Source organism: Capsella rubella, unplaced genomic scaffold, assembly GCF_000375325.1.
Source record: "Capsella rubella cultivar Monte Gargano unplaced genomic scaffold, Caprub1_0 scaffold_5, whole genome shotgun sequence".
NCBI classification, from domain to species: Eukaryota; Viridiplantae; Streptophyta; class Magnoliopsida; order Brassicales; family Brassicaceae; genus Capsella; species Capsella rubella.
Window position 1 is genome coordinate 11,193,443 of NW_006238919.1, and position 21,276 is coordinate 11,214,718.

The following is a 21,276-nucleotide window of genomic DNA, read 5'->3' on the forward strand; positions in this document are numbered from 1 at the left end:
ATAAAAAACAATTACTAGATAGACAAGAAGGATCGGATAAAGTGGGATCGGATGAAGAATGTGGGTGCGATTTTGGGTACCAAAGAGAAATGGAAACAAAGAGGCAAACAAATCCATATGGGCATCTAATCATATTCCAAGCATTCCCAAATTTATCTCTTCCCACTCACTTTTTTTTTTTTGGACTCCAAATACATTTTTTTTTATTAAAAATTTTAGTGGCTTCAAACATATGAATTGACATTTTGATGGAGTATTATTTCCTTAATTAAGATGGTGTATATAAGCTCACTCTACCTCATTCATCAAACATACATATATATATATATATATATTCTCATTTTAAAAATATTTTACTCATTGAATTTTTAGCATTTTACTTTATTTCAATATTTTCGACTCTTAAAAAAACTTTTTTTTTTTCAAGTTTACTTCTGCGTTTCCTTTCATAACCAAATGTTAACATAATCCTTAGAATTATACATCGAAGAGGTCCAAGAGGATATTAGCTAGTATAGAATTGAGGTATAGTGAGGATTAATAGACTAAAATAGTTGAGTATACATCCTTGTTTTACAAGGATGTCGGCCACATGGTTGACCTCTCTCTCTCACACACATGATTGAAAACAGTCGAAGAGAAATGAGATGCCCACAAGTGAATATCTCCCATTGTTTCTTCCACTATATATATATATATATATATATGTATATATCAAACCATTATATAGAAAGAAAAAACAATCAACTGTTAGTTCTCTTCTTACTGTTTGTGGTTAGTCACTCTCCTTATCTCATAATATATTGTGGTATAGAGTATAACATTTTTGCAAAAGATAAAACAAAAGATTTGATATGAGGAATAAATGAAGAGAAACATAAAACAAAGTATAGATTCCACCGGCCAAAGCTTTGGAGTATACGTACGTTAAATGAACAGGCGACGCTATAAAATGATGGGATTAGGAAAAGCGAAATGGGCCTCTCTATTGCTTTGGCAACCTCTTTTGCTTGTCTCTTATTAGCATCCTCAGCTAAAAGATAGTAACATGCAGTCGTATAAATGACTCATTCAAGTAAAAGGTTCAGAATGTTGTACGTTCATCATGTTACATATTTATGATCTTTTGATTATAAATTATACATGTAATGCACGGCTAATTTTAAAAGAATATTGTTTTAAGATGGTAAATATGAGGCTTTTTTGTTATTATGATTTAACTTAATCTTGAAATCAGTTCAAAGTAATTGTTTTCTTTTGTATCGTTTGTTTCAAGTTTCAACATTCAAAACTCGAAATGAGCATGAAACAATCCAATTTGGTTTGGTTGGTATTGTTGGATATCCGAACAAAACCAATAAGAACACTTCTGTTCAAAGTATAGTAACACGAACTATTGATGATTTGATGGTCAAAGATTAAGCTCAAACACGAGATTCTTCTAACTTTAAATTAACATCTGTAAACATTGTTTTCACTAAAAAAGAATGAAAGCAAAAAGAAACAAGTATATATAGTTTTTACAAAAAGTGTTCAAAAAAGAAATCTGCTTTTATAAATAATGAAGTTTGACTGACACAAACTAATACAATGCACGTAGATCAATCATAGATAACATATTCATAAGCAATTATATCTTCAAAAGCTTTGATTTCTACTTTCTTTTTTTCAAGTAAAGCAACAACGGTGCACCTTTCTTTTCTCGTCGTCATTGCTCTTTTCAGTGACGAAAAAATTATTCTGTTTTCTTTAATTTTTTTTTTTTTTGGTAATAAGACATATAACAACCTCTAGCTTTAAATTGTTTAATTGTGTAACGTTTGAGTAGCAAACACATTCCCGTATCATAGAAAAAGGTGTAAGGCCACGCGCTTTTTCTCCATGATCTTTTCGTAATATAATAGTAATCTTTTTAAAGAAAAGGAATCGTAGATATGTTAGATCTTTGATATTTGTTTGTACCCATGACAAGTTCTAGCTAAAATATACATATATTATCTCATCTCTCTTTAACATATTGGGGATCTTCAGAAAACATATATGTCTTGTGGTCAAAACATTTTATGCACCATTACCAAAGGAAACATAAGAAAACAAGTCTCAAACTCGATAGATCAAGGATATCAATTCTCTTTACAAATGAGGTATATGAGATATGGATCATCAACTTTAATAACTAGTTCTGATGTTGGAACATTATCTTATATGAATCTAATTAAATATCTAATGGATGTGCGTGTGTTAAGATATCGACATGTAACGTAAAGGTTATGAGATGATCTGAATAGAAAGACTCATGCGTGTGTCAAGAAAACACTTGATGATCATGATGATCAAAAGCAAAAATCTCCAACTCTTCGTAAAGATGTATTATACAAATTAATCAGCCCATTTTGTTGTGGTTGTACGTTACATCACTTACTTTACTACTACTACTGCAGATGATCGATGAAAAAGAAGAAAAGCACAAGAGGACATTATATAAAGTTAAAAAGTGTTTTTGGTCAAAGAATCCTTTTCTTATAAAACATATATATCTGAGAATAGCATAGACATCTATGACTCTTTTCCAAGCGCACAATACTTTTTTTTTGAAAGAAAATTCAATAATCTGGGCAATCTTGTCAAGTTTTTTTTTTTTTTGTCATCGGCAATCTTGTCAAGTTTATCTTTAAAATAATTGAAAGCATGTGTTTCAAAAAGAATAAAAAAAATTGAAAGCATATCTTATGGTTCAGAATCAAAAGATGAATTAAACGATTATAATTCAGAATCAAAATATTTTATTTTGTTCAAACAAAGTAGCTAAAATTGTTTTTTCTTTTCTTCATAATCTAAAAATAAAACTATAGAGTATCATGTAACGCTACCGTAAGCATCCTTTATCTTCGTTATTGGTAAAACTACAGAGACCCATATAATAATTTTTATTTTGTAACTTTAGACCATCTTTAATGGTAACATCTAAAGGAGTATCCCCTAAGATACATTTGAGAAAATATCTTGCCATTTCAGATTGTTGAATTGGGGAGACTAGTGAGTTTCAGTGAGGTGTTCATCAAGGCTAGTATCAAGAAAGATGGAACGTTTGTTGATCTGAAAGCGCAGTAAGTTGCTGAGGCCTATACGAAGAAAAAAACAAGAGAAGTTGACTGATCTTGAGTCCGAAATCACAGAGCTTTCAGATGGTCGTAATCCAGTGCTAACAGTAGAAGAAGATAATGACCTCTTCATTCAGGTAGCTTCGTTTACATTATGCATCGTTTACATTATGGTTTACATTATGCTTTTTAGTTTTACATTCATATTCTTGCTTGTTTTTGAATTTTCATAAATTCATTTTCTTTTAGTCTACATTCACAAATGATAGAGGAGCATTGTTTGATATTGAAAGCCTTAAGAATATGCTCAAGGATAAGGTACACAACACAGAAACTTTAGCTTCATTCCGGCAAATACAACAACAGCTTAAGAATGCTGAACATAAACTGAAGGACCAAGCTGCTCTTATCGCACAGCGAGAAGCAGAGAATGCTCGAGTTGCAGCTACTCAGAAGACCCAGACCGCCGAGCTTGCGATTGTCCAAAAGTTCTTGAAAACCGTTGAGAGATTCCTTGCCAAAGAAACTGCTTCTGATCATCCACCTATTGAACCTGTTTAGCTTTATAACTCTCTTTCTTTTATAAAATTTTAAACTTATGTTGTGTTTAGGAAACATGAACAACTCCTTATCAGTTGGAATTGTTTTTCTGTTTGAATGCACTTAAATTTTTATTTTGATGTGTTCTTGAGATTTAAGATTTCTTTAATTTGTTTTTTGTTATTACTTTTCTTGAATCAAGAACCAAATTTGATTGCAAAACGTAATTAAGAAAACGATAACCAAGTAGTAGAGGTATTCAGTAGCAATTTTGTCGTAAAACGATTAAAGATATGAGTCGTAAATCAGTATCTAATGTTATGACTACATACCGACGCCAAATTTAGTAGCAAACTTCAATCGCTACTCTGTCGCTATACAATCGCCAAAACTTACGACTGATGTACGACTACATACTTAGTAGCAAAATTTCGTCGCTATGTAGTCGCCAAATCTTACGACTGCGTTCCAACTGATAGAAACTGTCGTACATCAGTCGTAACTCAGTAGCTATTTTGCGACTGATATGTTTTACGACTAGACAATTAGCTACATCACATATTTTACGACTGATTGCCTACTCATTTTGCAGTAGTTAAAAGCTCGTTGTAGTGTAGTAATTTATTTATTCTAATTTAAAAAATTTAATAAATTAATTTATTATATGATAATCCGCGCAGGACATTATCTAGTAACAATAGAAAACAGAATATTTCCTTTTTCAACACGGAACCTAACGATATTTATTTCATACTTGCCATGCACACAAACACAGAACAGAACATTAAAAAAAAAAAAAAGGAGACAAAACCCTAGTTAACAAAATCATCTATCGCATCGTTTACTGAAACTTGGGAGAATCATGACGAGAATGTGCGATCTTCCACCAGAATTAGTAGGGATGATATTCACCAAGATTCCCATAACATCTATAAGAAGCGTGAGATCCACTTGCAGATATTGGAAGTCTTTAACCAAAGACTGGGTTTTGGGTAAAGGGGAGGCTAGGGAGCAGTTTTTGGGGTTCATGACGATGGATTCTAAGGTTTGTTCACTGAGATTCCATCTCCGCCGCAAAAACAACTGCGAGGAAGACGGAGACTCTCTTGATCTCTCTATAAAGCAGGTAGATGTACTTAATCAAGTCGACATATCTAAAGTATTTTACTGCGACGGCTTAGTATTGTGCGTAGCCAAAGACAACTCAAGGCTCATGGTGTGGAACCCTTATTTGGGTCAAACAAGGTGGATCGAACCTAGAACAGAATTCCACACACTGTACACGTATGCTCTAGGATACGATATCAACCGTAACTACAAAATCTTGAAGTTTATAGATAGTGAAGGTTTTGAAAAGAAGGACTTCTTCGGGTACGAAATTTACGACTTTAACTCTAATTCATGGAGGGTTCTCGACGTCACTTCTAGCTGGTATATACAGAATTATCAACGTGGCGTGTCTTTGAAGGGGAATTCTTACTTTTTTGCTCAATAGAAAATAGGACATTACGTTGTCTCTAGTGGATTAATAATAGCACCTAATTTGTCTAGTAAAGTAAGAAGATTGCCTCGTGGAGTAGCGGTATCGGATATTAAAGATTTTTTACTTTGTTTTGATTTTACAAAAGAGAGATTTGGACCGCGTCTGCCTCTTCCGTTTCACTCTAAGATCGGTGAGTATGTTGCCCTCTCATGTGTAAAAGAAGAGCAGCTCGCTGTGCTATATCAACGAATGAAACATAATTGTCCTCCTACACTATATATTTGGGTTACGACTAGGATTGAGCCCAACACTCTCTCCTGGAGCAAGTTTTTGAGGGTGGAAATGAGACCATTTGAACTCTCTGGTTCGTTTGGTGTTAACGCTGAGAGTTTCTTCGTTGACGAGGAAGAGAAGGTCGTTGTTGTTTTCGATTGTGACTTATATCTACGAACCAAGACCATTCGGTACCACAAATCTTTTATCATGGGAGAAGGTGGATACTTTAAATCTGTGAATCTCGGAGAAGCTCCCTATATCGAGGAAACTTGCCCCAAGTTGGGATACACTAACCAAATTTATCGTCCTCCACTTGTTTGCTCTTCTTCTTATTTTCCGAGTTTAGTGCAACTCAACCAATCTCGCAAAAGGAAAGAAGGAGATAATAATTAGATTGTTTCTTGAAATTATCTCTAGATGATTTCAGTTCTTTTTTCATGTTCTTCTACTCTTTTTAATTGCTCTTTACCAATTGTGAAATAAACAGTTGAGAATTGCATATAAATGAATGTATTTCTCATGTTTCCTTCCCTTCGTCCGTGGAGATGATGACTTCGTTTAAAAAATAATGTTTTAAGAGACAAATGAAAGTAACAAACATCACAAACTACATTGTAGATAATTTTCATATATGTATCTAATATATTTTGGCATGCATCAAGATTTGAAGAGCTTTTTTTTCTAAGATATAAATAAGTATTGGTTAGTCAAGCTGCTGAAGAGGAACATAATAATTGCCTGGAGGCGTCTTCCTTAAGGTCCTTGGACATGGCCGATGGTATTCCGTGATGTTCCAAGATCCACGGAGTTGCTTCTTTCGCAGATTTATAGTTCACCGTAATAACTCGTTCTTTTTCTAAGTCCAGCCTCAAATCTTCTGCACTACACTTCTCTATGAGATCACTTAGATGTCTCAGATTCAACACTTCCACTCCGTTCACTTTCTTCACCTGTACGTAGGATTTAGTAAAACTTTATATAGTTATGTTTCTCAAGACACACATACATGCACATTATGAACGTGAAACTATATATATATATATATGTGATTCCCTTTTATATTTATACTGGAAAGTTGCTCATGCGTGGGTTATATATGAAATATTAATTTGAATTAGAAATTGAAAACTACATTAAGATATGTAGTTTATAAGTAATTGTTAATATAAAACATATTTGTGTACATTATAAACAGTAAAAGTAAATAAAATATATATTTGAAAAATATGAAACCGAATGAGATCAAAACAAAGTGATACAAATTAGCACATACATAATATAGTAGGCAATTGTAAATAGATATTAATTTTTTGTGTGTACATTGTTAATATTAAAAGTAAACAAAACTCATATTTCACCTAAGATATATGATTATTTTACACCTTACTTAGAAAAACTTTTTCAATTTAGAAAATATTTCACCTGAGATATAAGAGCTTTTGATCTATAATTATGTAAACACTAAAAAAAAAAAATCAAAAGCCAAATCAACAGATGAAGATTATTTGAAAAAAAGAAGTTTGATATTTTTCATTCTAATTGATTAGAAAAGAAGCTCACATATACGTAGATGAGATCCTTTTTTATATATTAAGAATTATTTTATGTAGAATTTGTTCAAGAATAAAATTAATATTGAAACCATTTAAGAACAAACATAAAAATTGACATAACTATAAAAGCTAAAAGAAATAGGGAACCAAGTATGTATGTAAATATGGGCTTATGTGTAAGTCTTTCTTTACTTGGGTCTAAGTTGTATGGACTTGTAACAAATTGTAACCCAATAGACCGGCTATTTTGGGCCCTAAAGAAACCCACAAGTATTTTTAAATTGTTCGGTTCAATTCTGGCTCAAACCGTATTTGGAATACGTACCACCGACGAAGATAAAATGTGAAAAAGGCAAACTCATAGAAGAAGAAGACAAATTGAAAAAGGAAACAGTGTTCGACAAAAAAAAAAAAAAAAAAAAAAAAAAGAAAACAGTATGGAGCTTTTCATCTTCATCTTCATCCTCTGTTTCCCTATCTTCATCTTCTTCATCTTCTTCCCCAAAACTTCTTCTTCAGAGTTCGGTTTCGAGTCGTACCCGATCGTCGGGAGCATACCTGGTCTAGTTAGAAACCGTCACCGATTCCTTGACTGGATGGTAGAGACTCTATCCCGATGCCCAACCCAGACTGCTATTTTCCGGCGACCAGGGAAGCTACAGTTCGTCATGACGGCGAATCCGGCTAACGTAGAGTACATGCTTAAGACCAAATTCGAGAGTTTCCCTAAAGGCGAGCGGTTCATCTCGACTCTTGAGGATTTTCTCGGCCGCGGGATTTTTAACGCCGACGGTGCCATGTGGTGGAAACAGAGGAAGACGGCGAGCTACGAGTTCAGTACTAAGTCTCTCCATGACTTCATTATGAACAACGTCACCGTCGAAATCAACACCAGGTAAGGTATTACAAATTCAGAATTTTCAGTTTCAGTTTCGATTTTTAGTTTGCTGAGATTTTTTTCTCCTCCCAGGCTTGTTCCAGTGTTAGCGGAATCTGCCGCCACAAGAAAATTGATTGATCTTCAAGATATATTTGAGAGATTCGCGTTTGATAACATCTGTAAATTAGCCTTCAACGTTGATTCAGCTTGTCTCGGAGACGACGGAGCCGACGGTGTCAATTTCATGCGTGCCTTTGAAACGGCGGCGGCGATCATCTCGCGACGGTTTCAGTCTGTGGTTTCGTATTCGTGGAAGATTAAGAAGAAGCTCAACATCGGATCAGAGAGAGTTTTGAGAGAATCAATCGTGACCGTTCACAAATTCGCAGACGAGATTGTTCGTAACAGGATTGATCAAGGAAGAACAAATGACAAGAAGGAGGATTTGCTTTCTCGATTCATCAGCAACGAGGATATGAATTCTCCAGAGATGCTTCGTGACATTGTCATAAGCTTTATCCTCGCGGGACGTGACACCACTTCCGCTGCTTTGAGCTGGTTCTTTTGGTTACTCTCTGTGCATCCAGAGGTGGAGCATAAGATTCTACAAGAGTTGAAATCGATTAGAGAGCGAACAGAGAAGCGACTCGGGGAAGTTTACGGGTTTGAGGATCTTAAACTAATGACCTATTTGCACGCGGCGTTAACCGAATCTCTAAGATTGTATCCGCCAGTGCCAGTGGATACAATGAGCTGTGCTGAGGAGAATGTGTTGCCTGATGGGACTTTTGTAGGGAAAGATTGGGGGATATCTTATAACGTGTTTGCGATGGGGAGGATGGAGAGTATTTGGGGGAAAGATTGTGATCGGTTTGATCCCGAGAGGTGGATTGATGAAACAACGGGTGGTTTTAGAGGTGAGAATCCTTATAAGTTTCCTGCTTTTCACGCAGGACCAAGGATGTGTTTAGGGAAAGAGATGGCTTATATTCAGATGAAATCGATAGTTGCAGCGGTTTTAGAGAGGTTTGTAGTTGAGGTTCCGGGGAAGAAGGAGCGTCCTGAGATTCTGTTGTCGGTCACACTTAGGATGAGAGGAGGTTTGTTTGCGAGGGTACAAGAGAGATCTTGAGTTACTTGTTTCAGAAGCAATCTTTTAGTTTGCTCTTCTCATATCTTTTAGTGTCCATATTTAACTGTAAACGAACACGGTGTTAGTGGATTATCGAAATACAAGTGTGACAACAATGGTGGTTTGGTTACACTGCACTCGGTTTACATTTCAAGTCTTATTTTCATTTGTGCCCTGCGTGGGAGGTGTGAGCATTCTGCTTGACAGAGTCTCCTACGGTCCTACCAATCTTGATGAAAAGTGAAAACCTCATACAAGCTTACCATATTGGACCTTCAAAAAGCATACCTCAATCAAATCTTGGCTACACAATTGGCCTTTCTCCGGCTATATTCTCTCAGATATTGGCATAAAGGATTCAAGACTTTTGGCAGTCAGTATCCTAAGCCAAGCTTTAAAATTGTTGATGAACCGGAAAAGGAGACCATACCACTTGAAGAATCAATAGTGGTAATCAATTTTGCTTAAACGTCTCTACTTCGAAGACATCTCCAATGTCATACTCACACGTGTTAAGCTTTATGAGAAAGACTACTTTTGTGACATGGAATTTGATGAAAATTAAAATTGTGAAATACAATGTCATTATCGACTAAGTTTTATGATTTTCATCTAAGAATTTTATGTTTTTGCTTATAATTGCCCAAGAAAATAAACTATTATCGAATAACTGTTCCGAATTAACAATTAAGATTTTAAATTCAAATAAGAAACTAAATACTAGCAAACAAGAATTCAACAAAAAGTGCAAGAATTTGTTTTTTTTTTTTAATTATTCACACTACAGTACAAAGAAAAAAAACAACTAGTTTGCAAACTAAACCGTTCTATTTATAGGTTGGTAACAAATCGTTGTAGACCAATTTGCAGCTCACATAATCATTTAATACGATTAATTCTAAACTAAATGCGTAATAATGAACCCAAAAAAAACAGTTTTGCAGGGACGAAATCACTGATTAGTGAAGTGATTATTACACTTGTCTTTCTCAAATCAGCGAAGCCCACCGGACCGGGTCATATACCGATTTAAACCGTAGATTACAACTCCTGGCTTTTGTTTAGTTAAACTAAAAACACTGAGAGAACCAAAGCAAAACTCATCAGAGAGCATCTATCTTTCTTCTTCATCGGGGCGGACTATACGTCTTCTTCTTCTTCTTCTTCTTCTTCTTCTTCTTCTTCTTCCTTTGCTGTCTTTGTCGCAAATCAGACTTTTTTACCAAAATTATACCATTTTTTGAGTTTCCGTTCCCTCTCAATTGAAGCTATCATCGGCCTCTTCCTTCTCTCTCTAATTGGTTAGATCTTCAGCTTGTTCTTTTCTTTTTAGATGGTGACCATTTCTATGCGTTAAGGATCACGCTCTTCATGATCATATATATATATATTACCTTTTATTCATTCCTTTTGGGGTTTGGTTCTTCGTTTTTCGTATTGGACTTTTTGATCTGGCGCAGAAATATTCTCATTGCAAGAGATAGGGTTTTTTTAGATTCTTTGATTTGAGGATCCTATTTCGTGACATTGTTGATTTGTTTATATATTAATTATGATTACCAATCTTAGGAAATTGTTTCTATTAGTTCCCATTTTTGGATATTTTTTTGACATGTTGTTGTGCTCAGGTTTCTGATTTTATGACTCCTTCCTCTTATGGCTTGGAATCTGCAAAAATGATTTTTCTTTTTCTAGTTTTGGCTCATCGCTTCCACTCCTCGTTTAGCTATTATAGCTCTCTTTGATTGTTTCGCTTGTGGATAAAACTCAGTTAAAATTTTGGGTTCTGGGAGATCACCATTTCAGTTACTGGCTAGCTGTTTGATGGACATCTAATTTGATTTGTGTTCCTAAATTGATATTTTGTTGCATTGAATATTATCTGAGTACTCTTCTTGAGTAGTTGTTACTACATCAAATAGTCTTGAAGATGATATAATAGCATCATGCCATCATTTGCTTGTTGTATTTGATTTGACTGGTTTATTCTTAATCTTGTGCACTTATCTTTCTCGTTGATTATGCTTGTCTCTCAGAATGATGGAGGCCAAACCAAAAAGGAGGATTGTTACAGAGAATGGAGATACAGGGGAGGATTTGGTTCTTGCTACATTGATTGGAAATGGTGATGATGTGGGTCCTCTTGTTAGGCATGCTTTTGAAATGGGGCGGCCTGAGCCTCTCGTTCATCAGCTCAAAAATGTGGCCAGGAAGAAGGAAGCTGAGATTGAGGATCTATGCAAGACCCACTATGAAGAATTCATTGTTGCAGTTGATGAGCTCCGTGGTGTGCTGGTTGACGCTGAAGAGCTTAAGAGTGACCTTGCAAGTGATAATTTCCGCTTGCAAGAGGTTGGTAGTGCCTTATTGGTAAAGCTGGAGGAGCTTCTCGAGTCTTATGCTATCAAAAAGAATGTAACTGAAGCTATTAAAATGTCAAAGATCTGTGTTCAAGCACTGGAGCTGTGTGTTAAATGCAACAGTTACATATCTGAAGGTCAGTTTTACCATGCCCTGAAAACCATGGATTTGATTGAAAGGAGCTACCTGAAGCTTATCCCACTTAAAGTTCTAAAGCTGGTAATAGAAAGAAGAATCCCAGTGATCAAATCACATATTGAGAAAAAAGTGTGCAGCCAATTTAATGAATGGCTTGTTCACATTAGGAGTTCCTCTAAAAATATCGGACAGACTGCTATTGGCCTCACTGCTTCAGCTCGCCAGAGGGAAGAAGAAATGCTGGAACGTCAAAGGAGAGCAGAGGAACAAAACACTGGGGGTTTGGGAGAACTGGCATACACTTTAGATGTTGAAGACTCGGAACAAGATTCTCTTTTAAAGTTTGATCTGACACCTCTGTATCGAGCTTATCACATCCACACTATACTTGGCGTCCCAGAACGATTCCGTGACTATTACTATGAGAATAGGCTACTACAGCTCAAATCAGATCTGCAGATCTCTTACACACAGCCATTTGTGGAATCATACCAAACATTTCTAGCCCAGATTGCAGGGTATTTCATTGTGGAGGATCGGGTGATTAGGACAGCTGGAGATTTCTTGTTGGCTGATCAAGTTGAGACAATGTGGGAAACAGCCATTTCCAAAATTGTAGCGGTATTGGAGAACCAATTTGCCAGAATGGATTCGCCTACTCATCTGCTTTTGGTGAAAGATTATGTAACTCTCCTTGGCACAACCCTTAGACAGTACGGTTATGAAGTGGGGCCAGTTCTTGATGCTCTTGACAAGAGCCGAGATAAATACCACGAGCTTCTTCTTGAAGAGTGTCGAAAGCAAATTGTGACTGCTATTACAGAGGACTCTTATCAGCAGATGGTAATCAAGAAGGAAGCTGACTATGAAAACAATGTATTGTCGTTTAATCTTCAGACCTCAGACATTATGCCGGCTTTCACATATATTGCCCCCTTCTCTTCTATGGTACCTGATGTTTGCCGCATCATCAGGTCATACATAAAAGGATCTGTTGATTACTTGTCCTATGGAGTGAACACTAATTTCTTCAGTGTTCTGAGGAAGTACCTCGACAAAATCTTGATTGATGTATTGAATGAAGTTATCCTCGAGACGATTAGCAACAATTCAATTGGTGTATCTCAAGCTATGCAGATTGCAGCAAACATATCTTTCCTCGAAAAGGCCAGTGACTATTTTCTACGGCATGCTGCTCAACTTTGTGGAATCCCAAGCCGATCAGTTGAGAGGCCTCAAGCCAGTTTAGCTGCAAAGGTTGTCCTCAAAACATCTAGAGATGCAGCATATCTTGCTTTGTTGAATGTGGTTAACACCAAGTTGGACGAGTTCATGAAGCTCACAGAAAACGTTAACTGGACTACAGAGGAAATGCCACAAGGGCCGCACGAGTACATGAACGAGGTTGTTATATACCTTGAGACTGTTATGTCGACGGCACAACAGATCCTCCCAATGGATGCTTTATACAAAGTTGGGGTTGGAGCGATCGAGCATATTTCAAACTCCATCGTCTCTACATTCCTCAGCGATAGCATCAAGAGATTCAATGCTAATGCAGTCTCGGCCATTAACCATGACCTAAGAGTGATAGAAAACTTTGCTGACGAGAGATATCACTCAAGTGGGTTAAACGAGATCTACAAAGAAGGAAGCTTTAGAAGCTATCTGGTTGAAGCTAGGCAGCTGATAAACCTGTTGTCGAGTAGCCAACCTGAAAACTTCATGAATCCAGTGATTAGAGAGAGGAACTACAACACTTTGGATTACAAGAAAGTGGCTACAATCTGCGAGAAGTTTAAGGATTCTCCAGACGGGATATTCGGAAGCCTGGCAAATAGAAACACAAAGCTGACAGCTAAAAAGAAATCCATGGATATGCTCAAGAAGAGACTCAAGGAATTTAACTGATTCTCTATGAAACACTCGTAGGTCCTGACCTCCCACTCACATCTTCATCATCATTATCATTTAGGTTTACTATTCCCTTAATTTGCTTCTTCTGGTTACCTTCTGATCTCGCTTTTGTCTTTCTTTCTTCTTTTCTATAACCCAATTTATTTAATCAGTTTCAGTTTTGTCCTAATGAAAAAAGTCATATTTATGTCTCAGGATTAATCATATGTGTAGAATGGATTCATAATCTAAGCTAGAAAGCTTCTAGCTTTAGATTCTAATTTGACAAAACTGTTCTTTTAAATAATTTACAAGCATGAATTGGAGGGCATTTTCGCATTTTCTCTAATAAGTTGTGTGGACCGAAGACTCCATTTTGTCTTTCCAAGTCACCTTATCCGACTTGACACCAAAACCTGAACACTTTCAACCTCTCAAGAAAACGTAACATTCAGCTTTTGTATTCCGACCAAAAAAATTGAAAAAAATGGCGACTGCGTCTCTAGTTCCGACATCTAAAATCTTTTCGTCCTCTACGAAATGTCCAGCCTCGAATAAAGTAAGGACTGGCGTAGCTGTTGCATCGTTGCAACAACAACCAAGAAGAAGAGAGCTGCTGCTGAAATCTGCGGTGGCTATTCCGGCGATTCTGCAGTTGAAAGAAGCTCCGATATCGGAGGCGCGTGAGGTGGAAGTTGGATCATTCTTACCTCCATCTCCGTCTGATCCTTCCTTCGTCCTCTTCAAAGCCAAACCTTCTGATACTCCTGCTCTCCGCGCAGGTGATGCCTAATCCCATTCTTCCTGTTTTGCATTGTTCCTTTACTTAATGAATTTGATTATAGTGGTGAATTACTTAGTTCAGTTTGGCTTATTCACAACATTACCGTTTGATATGATTTTGGTTTGAAGAATTTTAGTTTGGTTCTGTTTTTTTTATTTCCATTTCCTTGTGCTTGAGTGTGGTGGATTGGTTTTATGAACTTTTAAATTAATGATCTTTGAAATCTAGTCTGGTTGCAGGAAATGTTCAGCCCTATCAGTTTGTTCTACCGCCAAACTGGAAACAGTTGCGAATAGCCAACATTTTGTCAGGTAATTACTGCCAACCAAAATGTGCAGAGCCATGGATCGAAGTGAAGTTTGAGAATGAGAAGCAAGGCAAAGTTCAAGTAGTCGCATCTCCTTTGATCCGCTTAACCAACAAACCAAATGCAACCATTGAAGATCTTGGTGAGCCCGAGAAAGTGATTGCTTCTCTTGGTCCCTTTGTCACTGGAAACTCTTATGACTCTGATGAACTTGTTGACACTTCAATCGAAAAGATTGGAGATCAAACGGTAATGACACAATAAGTGGCTTGCTTCTCTGACTGATCAATCATTGAGGAAAGTTTCTGAGTATGTTTTGGTTTATATCTTCTTGTGACAGTACTACAAGTATGTGTTGGAGACGCCATTTGCTCTCACAGGAAGTCACAATCTTGCAAAAGCGACAGCAAAAGGAAACACGGTGGTTCTGTTTGTTGTGAGTGCTACTGAAAAGCAATGGCAGAGCTCACAGAAGACTCTTCAAGCCATTCTTGATTCTTTTCAACTGTAAATCCTGAGTTACTGTCGAATTCTGGACTCAAGAAACCAAAGAGCAAACGGTATGTGTGAAGTGAGTGTCTGTGTGTAGTACAATAAACTCGGATTCTTTTCTACTGTAAGTTCGAGCTATGACTCAAAATTACATAGTTTTTTACTATTTCTTTTGCTTCGTGATTGAGACAGATCTCAGTGATAGTTTCCTCAGCTTGTCTCTACTCTAATCGTAAACATTAGACAATGAATAGGCCTGATGTATAATTTTTCTCGGGTTATAAAGAGCAACAGATTACAGGGTTAGGATTTCTATATTTGATTCAAAAAGCGAACAACGGTACAAGATGTTACTTAGATTCTGACACATTGTGTGGAAACTCCCTTCTTTTATGGTTTCTGCATACAGAGGAAGTCAAGTGGTCATGAGATGAGGGACTTCAGGTTGTGGAAGAACGCATGAGTATGTTACATACTTCACATCGTCCACAAGCAAGACTATAAAAACTCGGGACAGTGATTTTGTTACTCCCATCATCCCGTCAATGTCTCCTTCACCGCCTTCTCTGGGATCAACAAGCACAGAAACAATCATTGACGTGGAAGGCTTGGTGTCCTGGAGGGTCTTGTTGCTTGAGCTGTTATGCTCTTTGGTAAGATTAAAATCAGATACCGGAAGACCACCACGGAGGATTCTTCTATTCTGTTTTCCCTTGTGTGTATCAGTGGTGTGCTCAGACTGTTGAATAGGTGGAGAAGCAGGAATGATGGCGCCTGAGGTTGTGGAGACATCGAACTGAAAAACGCTGGTGCACATCCCTGAACTGAACATTGGCCCTATCAGTGGATACATTAAAAGAGGGTGTTATTATATGCAAATGCAAACGACTCAGTCCACTATTCTAGCTAAAGACTACTCTTTATGTCTCAAGGGGAGAATCAGAAACATTGGAAACTTGTGAATACCTGCAACACCTTCACGAAACCATTGCTGCATTTTACCATTGGCTGTTGTTGTTGATTTTAGTTGGTCTTCTGAAGCATCATTATAGCCAGACGATGACAGGGCTTTCCGCTTCTTGCTATAGATGTTCTTAGACATATCATCGGTCTTTGTCGAGTCAGGTAAAGGCAATGCATGAAAATCACCTTTATTAGTAGTTGATTCATCGCATTTCCCTCCTTCGTTCTTCGTTTCAGTAGCCATGGATTTCTCACTCTCCGTAATAGAATGAATAATCAAATTTCCATCGATCTTCACAAGCTTGTCATTCCTCGGAACAAATAGAGATGCAACTAGAGGTTCACTACTATTTCGAGGAGGCCCCGAGGTCTCTGTTGCAGAAACGTTTCTTCCCATTTCTTGATCAGAATCTCTCCCACAATGTGCTCTGTTACTATTAACAGACACATCCAAGTAACCATTAACATCCAAAACTCTCCCTCTAGACTGATCATAAACCCAGTCAGTGACGTAGTTAGACTTATAGCTAATGTTCACAATGGGAGCCAATGCACCAAACAAAAATAGACAAAACAGAATACCAAGAACACTAAAACTAGCAACCTTCTTGAACTTCTTCACCTTAGCCACGGATTGTTGTGGTTTCAATCGAGGAATAGGAAGCAAAGCCACTTGAGAACCCTGAGGTTTAACCATATAAGCCGGATACGGCAAACATGGATAAGGCACTGAATATATTCCAGGCCGTGGCTGAAGTGGTAGATATATATTACTTCCGGAGCTCACCTGGTGCCTCAAAGTGACATTTTCAGCCATGAAAAAAGACATCTTACTGTTCAAATCACATATAGTGGAATGCATAATCTTGACTTTATCTTCTAACTCCTCAACGTAATGTCTCTTCCTCTGTCTTGAAAGGTGAGCACTTTCACGGTTTCTAATGAGTCTCACGTTCCTCTTCTGATCATCTTCTGCGACACCAATACCTGCAAAACCATCTCGATCCATTCTCCTGTACTTGTTGTTCCAAGATTCGTTGCTGGTATCTTCTTCATCAATCTCTTTTCTCCTCTTCGGAATAGATGTCTTATACGTAGTGGCTTCCTCCTCCACCTTAAGTTTCTGATCGATCACCATTTGTGCGGATCCAAGTGAAGACGACGCATTTGTAGCTTCCAGGATATGAGAGACGTAATTCACCAACTCTGGAGTCGATGAACTCAAGCTATGAGTAGTAGTATCGGAGCAATCAGAATCCTTAGGCGATTCCTGATCGCAGGAGGCTGAAGTAGAAATCAACACGCCGTTATCATTCTTATCCGCGTCATCTTCGCCTGAAATTCCCGACGCCGGCGTAAATCCACGGAACAATTCTAGATTGGTAGCGTCAAGAGGAGTGAAGAAGGATTCGTTCTCAGATGGAAAATAAAGGTCACCAATACTGTCTGCAAAAGTGAAATCGAAGTCTCCGTCTCCGTCGTTTTCGATCAGGTCGGAGATCGAGTTCCCAAGGAGAGCTTGACGATCGGAGGTAGAATTGCAGAAATCAACAACTGAAAGAGGAGGGATGGCGATGGAAGAGAAAGTAAGAGAAGTGTCAGGAAGCTCCTCCAGAGGTGGTTCCGCCATTTTAGGAAAGCTTCAAGGTTTAAGGATTACTAAAAGAGTGAGGATGTATTATAGGAGACAAGGACGTTGGCCTCCTTCTTCTCCCGCTTCGGCGCGTGAGTGTCACTCAAGATCAGCAGATTTGATGAATTAAATGGACGAATGTAATAGAAAAAAAAGGAGCGTGGTGACATTGAAGTGCACGTTGACTGCATTAAGCTTTGGAGTGATGCTGCAGAGCAGAGCAGGGGTTGTTTATATATGCTCTCTTTTAACGTCTTTTATTAATTTCGACTTTTTTATTTAATTAGGAGATCGATCTCTCTTTACTCCTCCTCTCCAGAAGATAAAGTTCTATCTTTAGATATTTGGATCTTTAAAACTTAATCTAATCTTCTTTTTTTTTTTTATGTTCAAAACTTTCTTCTAACAACACTCTTGTGTCGTTTTGGAGTCTCTTTGACGTCAAGCATGTCTCCTTTCTTCTAGCATCATTATTATGTTTTTTTAATTAATAGATGATTATCAGCTATACATTACAAATCCGGCGACCAAGTATAACCATCCAGCAGCCATCTATATATATATATAAATAGAATTCTGACGGTAAACACTAAACACAACAAAAGAATGATCTTTGGACTCTGGATCCTACTTGATACTAACATCCTATGCTGTGATCTTAACGTATATGTTAATTAAGCATATATTAACATAAAGATGATTGCAAGATTCTCAGCTAATAGGCTGATAATATAATACAAACACATTGTGTTCTCGACATAATAATACTAGTCCATATATCCTTACGGTAGAAGAGTACCTTTAGAGGTCAACACACCTCATTCATTCTGTTTCACTTCGGATCATAATATAACACAGTAGTAATATAACAACATCACGAATTAGCACCCAAGCAAAGATGCCCCAATTGGGAAAACCCTGTCATGCATCTCGTAAAGAAAATCCTGGACCATCCCCCCTTGTGTCTCCTCCTTCTCAGCGTCCTTCTTGCAACACACGAATCCTTAACTTCTTTGTCCTAAGAAAGTGTAGACCCCGCCCCACCGCGCCAAGGCTAAGAAAAACATCCCATTCCACGTAAAGGGCCTAAAGCAAATTGTATTGAAGATGAAATATGCATTTATATATTACGATGAGGCTGAGTCACTATTGTCTCTACGTACGCCTGCTTATAAACTGATGCCCAAATCTTCGAGATTAATTGGAAGTTGAAACCTCATTTCTCCGGGACTATTTTTTCTAGTATTTTCCACCGTTAATATATTTTGGTTTTATATAGATGTGTATTTTTTTCTAAAAAAATATTTTATATTTGATGTCAAAAGAAAAAAGAATTTATGATTGTAATAAAAAAGAAAAAACTTATGTATGAGATTATTTGCAATTAAATGGAAAACAAAATTAATAAAAAAGAGGAGAAAATATAAAGTTTCCTTTCCCTCTCGTTTGCTTTGGCTTCCCGAGAGAGAGAGAGATAAGATTTGCTTTGCATTCATCTTTCTCTCTCGCCGCCCTCAATATGCTACGATTTCGATTCACCTCTTCCTCTTGATTTTTCTTCTTCTCTTTGCTGCCGAGAGGAAAAGGGAAACAAGGTTTAAGCAAGAGACGCGGCCAGGTCACAGAGGATTCTATCCAGAGCTAACTCTCTCTAGCTATACATCCATTCCCTTTTCTGATGGACGCCGCGTTGCCGGAAAACGCCGTGGTAGCCGGTGGTGCGGTTATGGGAGATTATGGGTTTAGTGTGGATCCTTTTTTGGTTGAGGCTTTGCAGAACCCTCGCCATCGTCTCACGAGTAAACTCCGTTCTTCTCTTCTTTTTTTTTTTTTACTTTGTTTTTTTTGTTGTTGTCTGATTCGTGTCGTAAATTCCAATTTCCTGAGATTAGAGCTGGTTTTTGTTGCGTGGACGAACAAGTTTTGATTTTTATCTGAATTTTAGCTTATATCGTGGTTAGGGATTTCAAATAGTTGTATGGAGATTGTTTGATAGCTCATTTAAGGGGAATGATTTAGCCACAAGTTTCGATATGTCTCTACTTCTCTGAATCAAGCTTGGGTTTTATACAGTAGTAGCTCTCAGCTTAGATTTGCGGTTTTTGAGTTGCCCATTTGCCATGTATTGTAAAATCATGGTTGATGTTATCAAAGCTATAAACTTTATTGTATGCGAGTGATTCATAAAGTAGGTTTTGGCTTAGAAGTGTTACTTATTAATATACTTGTTGAAGATCTTGAATCTGATACCTGTTTGAGTATATCTCCTTTATCTGGTTTTGTTGATAGTAGCTTGGCATTTGTGTGGTTATCTGGTTCAGTTGGTGCTATCTTGGCTTTTGTGTAGTTTTTCCATTCATGAATTACTCTTACTCATTCCTCTCTTTTTTTTCTTTGTTATGTCAGTTCTGCGGATGGAACTTGATGTTCAAAGGTTCTTGCAGAACCCTGAACAGCAGCAGTTTGAGTTCCAGCATTTTCCTACCTCGTATCTTCGTCTTGCTGCCCATCGTGTTGCTAACCACTATGGACTAGTCACAGCGGTTCAAGACAGTGGTGCAGATGGTAATGAAAACAGAATCCTTGTGACCAAAACAACAGAGAGCAAGTTTCCTGCTGTTCGGTTGTCTGAAATCCCAGTGGCTAAACCATCAGAAAATGGTAAATTTGAGCGCATGAAAGTTTCAATCAAGACTCGAACTTCTAATGGATCTGGCACTGGTGAACTAGAAAAAAAATGTGGTCCTTTTAGAAGTGTTGAAGAGAGGAAAGAAGAATATGACAGGGCTCGAGAACGGATATTTAGTGGTCTTAATTGTGATGACTCTTCATCTGAAAGTCCGGTGTATGGGAGGAATGCAAGTCTTAACAAAGATGACAAGCAAGAATCTAAGAATGCTTACGTTGAGGTTGAGAGGAACTTAAGCCTCAGAGAAAGTGGTCCAACATCTCGCGTTGCAATATTTAGAGACAGAGAGAAAGATCGGTTTGACCCTGATTATGACCGAAGACACGATAGGTATGAAAAGCAGTTGTTTGTTTTGGCAAACCCATTACTATGCTAGCGAAAAACATCTACTGTCAGTTTCATACATGATGATTGATGATAATTGTGTGTGTGAATGCAGGTACATTAGGAGCCTTCCGGTGAATCAGAATTTCAATTTACCACCCTTCAACATTCAGCAAATGCCTACACCATACTACGAAATGGGATTCACTGGATACAACCAAATTCCAAGTACTCCTGCTTTTCTTGGCTTCAGGCCACCTTCAAGCTCTATCACAAGTCCCTATGGCACCACAATTTTAAACCATGCTTCAAGGGATGCAATGTATATGCAGTGGCCCAATGCAGCTATGCTGTATGCTCATCCGTATGAACAGTTCATGAATGCTTCTCTTCAGGTAAATAAATATTTTATTTTCCTCCCTTCTTTCTTTCTTTTTGAAATTGTGAATTTGTGATCATAGAATGAAAACTTGTGCTGTTTCTCCAGCCACAGTTCTGCAGTCAACAACCAATGAGCTTCGACTACATGCGGAACCTGTAGGGGTTGTCTCTTTGCCAATCTTTATCTTTACCAGTTTTTTTCTAGAATCTAGGGACTCCCCTAGTAGGGACTGTTGTAATGGAAATTTTGAGTTGTAATGTCAGAATTCAGATTAAAGATACCTTTCTTTCTTTTTTTTTGTTCCTTAATGATCAGATTCTGTCTGATATGGAAACAAATGAA

General features: G+C 37.4%; 5 protein-coding genes and 1 pseudogene across 6 annotated transcripts; 5 read left to right on the forward strand and 1 right to left on the reverse strand.

The window, feature by feature from the left end:
• Positions 1 to 4,503: 4,503 nt before the first annotated feature.
• On the forward strand, positions 4,504 to 5,793 carry LOC17886323 (annotated as a pseudogene).
• A 1,597-nt stretch (positions 5,794 to 7,390) lies between these two features.
• LOC17887423 (cytochrome P450 94B3) lies at positions 7,391 to 9,097 on the forward strand. The gene is made up of 2 exons (XM_006290894.2): positions 7,391 to 7,848; positions 7,924 to 9,097. Exons 1-2 carry the CDS (start codon positions 7,391 to 7,393, stop codon positions 8,963 to 8,965), a joined length of 1,500 nt encoding a protein of 499 aa, XP_006290956.1. The 3' UTR covers positions 8,966 to 9,097.
• A 730-nt stretch (positions 9,098 to 9,827) lies between these two features.
• LOC17887082 (exocyst complex component SEC15A) lies at positions 9,828 to 13,575 on the forward strand. Its single transcript, XM_006292888.2, has 2 exons — positions 9,828 to 10,266; positions 11,002 to 13,575. The coding sequence occupies exon 2, from the start codon at positions 11,003 to 11,005 to the stop codon at positions 13,373 to 13,375; it is 2,373 nt and encodes a 790-aa protein (XP_006292950.1). The 5' UTR covers positions 9,828 to 10,266; position 11,002; the 3' UTR covers positions 13,376 to 13,575.
• A 175-nt stretch (positions 13,576 to 13,750) lies between these two features.
• Positions 13,751 to 15,126, forward strand: LOC17887068 (psbP domain-containing protein 6, chloroplastic). The gene is made up of 3 exons (XM_023782125.1): positions 13,751 to 14,142; positions 14,384 to 14,700; positions 14,792 to 15,126. Exons 1-3 carry the CDS (start codon positions 13,848 to 13,850, stop codon positions 14,960 to 14,962), a joined length of 783 nt encoding a protein of 260 aa, XP_023637893.1. The 5' UTR covers positions 13,751 to 13,847; the 3' UTR covers positions 14,963 to 15,126.
• Positions 15,127 to 15,238: 112 nt separating this feature from the next.
• Positions 15,239 to 17,699, reverse strand: LOC17884901 (bZIP transcription factor 49). Of its 2 annotated transcripts, none has more exons than XM_006290386.2 (2): positions 15,910 to 17,699; positions 15,239 to 15,780 (listed from the first exon to the last, which is right to left on the reverse strand). In XM_006290386.2, exons 1-2 carry the CDS (start codon positions 17,534 to 17,536, stop codon positions 15,359 to 15,361), a joined length of 2,049 nt encoding a protein of 682 aa, XP_006290448.1. In that variant the 5' UTR covers positions 17,537 to 17,699; the 3' UTR covers positions 15,239 to 15,358. The 2 variants fall into 2 exon arrangements, with proteins under 2 accessions (XP_006290448.1, XP_023637892.1); XM_023782124.1 differs by having other exon boundaries at positions 15,464 to 15,767.
• A 1,289-nt stretch (positions 17,700 to 18,988) lies between these two features.
• Positions 18,989 to 21,230, forward strand: LOC17884955 (cAMP-regulated phosphoprotein 21). The gene is made up of 4 exons (XM_006292641.2): positions 18,989 to 19,338; positions 19,946 to 20,558; positions 20,668 to 20,947; positions 21,040 to 21,230. Exons 1-4 carry the CDS (start codon positions 19,218 to 19,220, stop codon positions 21,091 to 21,093), a joined length of 1,068 nt encoding a protein of 355 aa, XP_006292703.1. The 5' UTR covers positions 18,989 to 19,217; the 3' UTR covers positions 21,094 to 21,230.
• The last annotated feature ends 46 nt before the right edge of the window (positions 21,231 to 21,276 follow it).